Consider the following 2,573-nt stretch of genomic DNA (forward strand, 5'->3'; position numbering starts at 1 on the left):
GGCAAACACGATGCTTCGTTTGGCCCCAGCCGAGGGACACCGCCGCAGTCCTTTTCCCTGCCTCCGCTGGGCATCACACCAAAGCCTGAGCGCGGGCGTACAGCTCTCCGACAGACAAGCGTAAAGCTTGCACGTATCACTCCCCCCTTCCAGCCCCGTTATCTGAAAACAACTCGTCCCATGCAGAGAGAAGCCAGAAACTTAGACTTTTGTTTCAGCACCTTTGAGCAGCTCGGCTAATAACTCACAGGGGAAAACAGTTAATCCAGGACACAGTTCAGAGGTGAATCCCACCTGCTGCTTTACTAGCCCATAAACTGTGGGTTTCTTTGTAACATTCCCACTGTGCTTGTTATTCTAGCAGTGAGAAAGTGGGGGAACAACAGAAAGAACCTCAGAACATCAGTGCTGGGAGAGGCCAAAGGTCTCTGGTTCTCCAGCATCCTGTGTCTGACTATGGTCCACAGCTCTGGCTCATGGCAAGGAGAAAACGGCAAGATTACAGCGATGCTTCCTCCCATGTGCTTCCTCCCACCCCGGCCAGTGTCTTCTGCCACTGCTTGCCCCTGGGATTTCACCCCTCAAGTTCCTGCCTGCATCTGCCTGTTCAATACTCCTCAATGGATTCTTCCCTGATTAATTTATCCACACTTTTCTAAAATCACTTTGGTCCTCTTCATACATCATGGCAGTAGGTGCCACATCCCAATCACGCATTGTGTAAAAACTTTAACCTTTTTTTTAACTGGTTGCCTAATCTTTCTTCTGAATGCCTCTTCCCTGCTATTCACAACTTTGTATACCCCTCCTGAGCTGAAGCTACTCCTTATTTTTATTCCTTGTTACTATTTCATGGTTCTAATGCATGCATCTTGGAAACCAGAGGTTTCCAAAGGTTTTGTGGCATGTTCTTACTTTAGAAAGATTCTCTGCTTCCTAAGAGAAAGAAATACAAACGAAAAAAAAAATTAAAGAACAGAAAGAGCTATTTTAGCAGTGACCAGGTAATTACATATATCACTGAAAGAGAATTATTTCCAGAAGACCATATTGAAAGAAAATTGTGAGTAACCCTTAGAAGCATACTTGAGCACACTACTCCTTCCCCCTACATGTGTGGGATCTGCTTTTCAGCTGCAGTGGTAAAATCAAGCACAGGCACAGGAACAGGAAGGAGACATGGAAGTGTCACACTGTGAGGGAAACAAGACAGGAAAGAGCTGAGGAAACTGGTGTTGGAAGCTGGAGCGGGGGAGATGAGGAAACAAGAAGGTATTGCAATGGGAGCTGGAAAGCATTTGGAAGGAATCAGAAGGAAACTCACAACAGTGTTTGTGTAACTCATTTAAAAGTCACAGCAATCACAAAGCACAAATCTGTCTAAAATTAGGCTTCACATATTTGAATACATACTTGTGGTAGACTTGCTATTGTTACTAAAATTACTTAAATTATTTTTATTTTGATTTCTGGGCACAGCTGCAGCCCAAGATATATTTGAATGGTGCCTAAACAACATCCTAACAAAAAAAATTCTCAAAGCAGAACTCCTCTCCCAGCAGCTGATCAAGATAGTCAGTTCAACACTTAGTGCAAGGAGAGAACAATTCAAAAGGGCTCTGGAAAACAAATATTTGATTGAGGGGTAAGCTGGATGAAAATAGCTTCCCTCCTCCTCCAAGAAAGAAGAGTAAATTCAGCAACTACAGTTTCTAATTCACATGTAGATTGACTGTGATACTCTGAGTCTTTCATATATCAGTAGCTTGTGCCAAGATTGTGGTTAATGACTTCTATCATCTTTAAAAAAGAAAAAGAAATTAAAAAAATCATGGCATAATGTTGCAACCCAAGATTTATCATTCAACTGTATGAGTGTTGACAAAAGACTCAGTCAAACTAAAAGGTTTTCTAAAACTTTTCTGCCCTGTCTTCTCCCCACCCTCCTAACCCAGAAGAGGTTCCTAGGGATACACTCACACTTAGAAATATACTTACCAAGGCAAGCATAAAGACCCTGACTTATCCATGCCAGTATAGCAAGAGTGATAAGATCTCCAAAACTTGCTGCTATAGGAGTGGCAACATTGTCAGGGTTAATACCAGTCTTCTTTGATCCAACAATAACTCCAACCATTATTATACCTAGATTGAAAAAGGAGACAGTACAGTAACCACATCTACGGTTGTAACTCCACAGAAAATTCTGAGATAATGGCAATTTCCAACCTGATAAATATGAAGTCAGTGCTTTCATCCCAGGAGGATTTTCTTCCCACCTGACTGATGTCGTATATTTAAGCTTTTAGCATTTTTATAAATGACGTTATATATTTAAAAAAAAAAATGCAGTAAGCACACACACCAAAAAATCAAGAACCTTCTGTACAATTAACTATTTTGCTTATGGTTAGAAGTAGCACAATTTAAACTGTAAATCAGCCATTTTCTGAAGAAAAAACATATGTAGCATATTATTTCTACACCCTATTAACTTCAGCTGACTGAAATTTAAATTACACTAGGATGAAAACAACAGAAGTGTGTTGGGTTTTTGTGGTGGGGAGTTTTGG

General features: G+C 41.0%; 1 protein-coding gene across 1 annotated transcript in view; it reads right to left on the reverse strand.

Moving 5' to 3' along the window:
- Window positions 1-1,998: 1,998 nt before the first annotated feature.
- SLC41A2 (solute carrier family 41 (magnesium transporter), member 2) overlaps window positions 1,999-2,573 on the reverse strand; it is a gene marked incomplete at its 3' end in the record, with an annotated part of 11,908 nt that continues 11,333 nt past the window's right edge. The window contains exon 5 of the mRNA XM_010147510.1: window positions 1,999-2,145. Coding sequence (XP_010145812.1) covers window positions 1,999-2,145 — 147 coding nt within the window. The remainder of the gene's footprint in view (window positions 2,146-2,573) is intronic.

This window comes from Eurypyga helias, unplaced genomic scaffold, assembly GCF_000690775.1.
Source record: "Eurypyga helias isolate BGI_N326 unplaced genomic scaffold, ASM69077v1 scaffold2752, whole genome shotgun sequence".
Taxonomy (NCBI): domain Eukaryota; kingdom Metazoa; phylum Chordata; class Aves; order Eurypygiformes; family Eurypygidae; genus Eurypyga; species Eurypyga helias.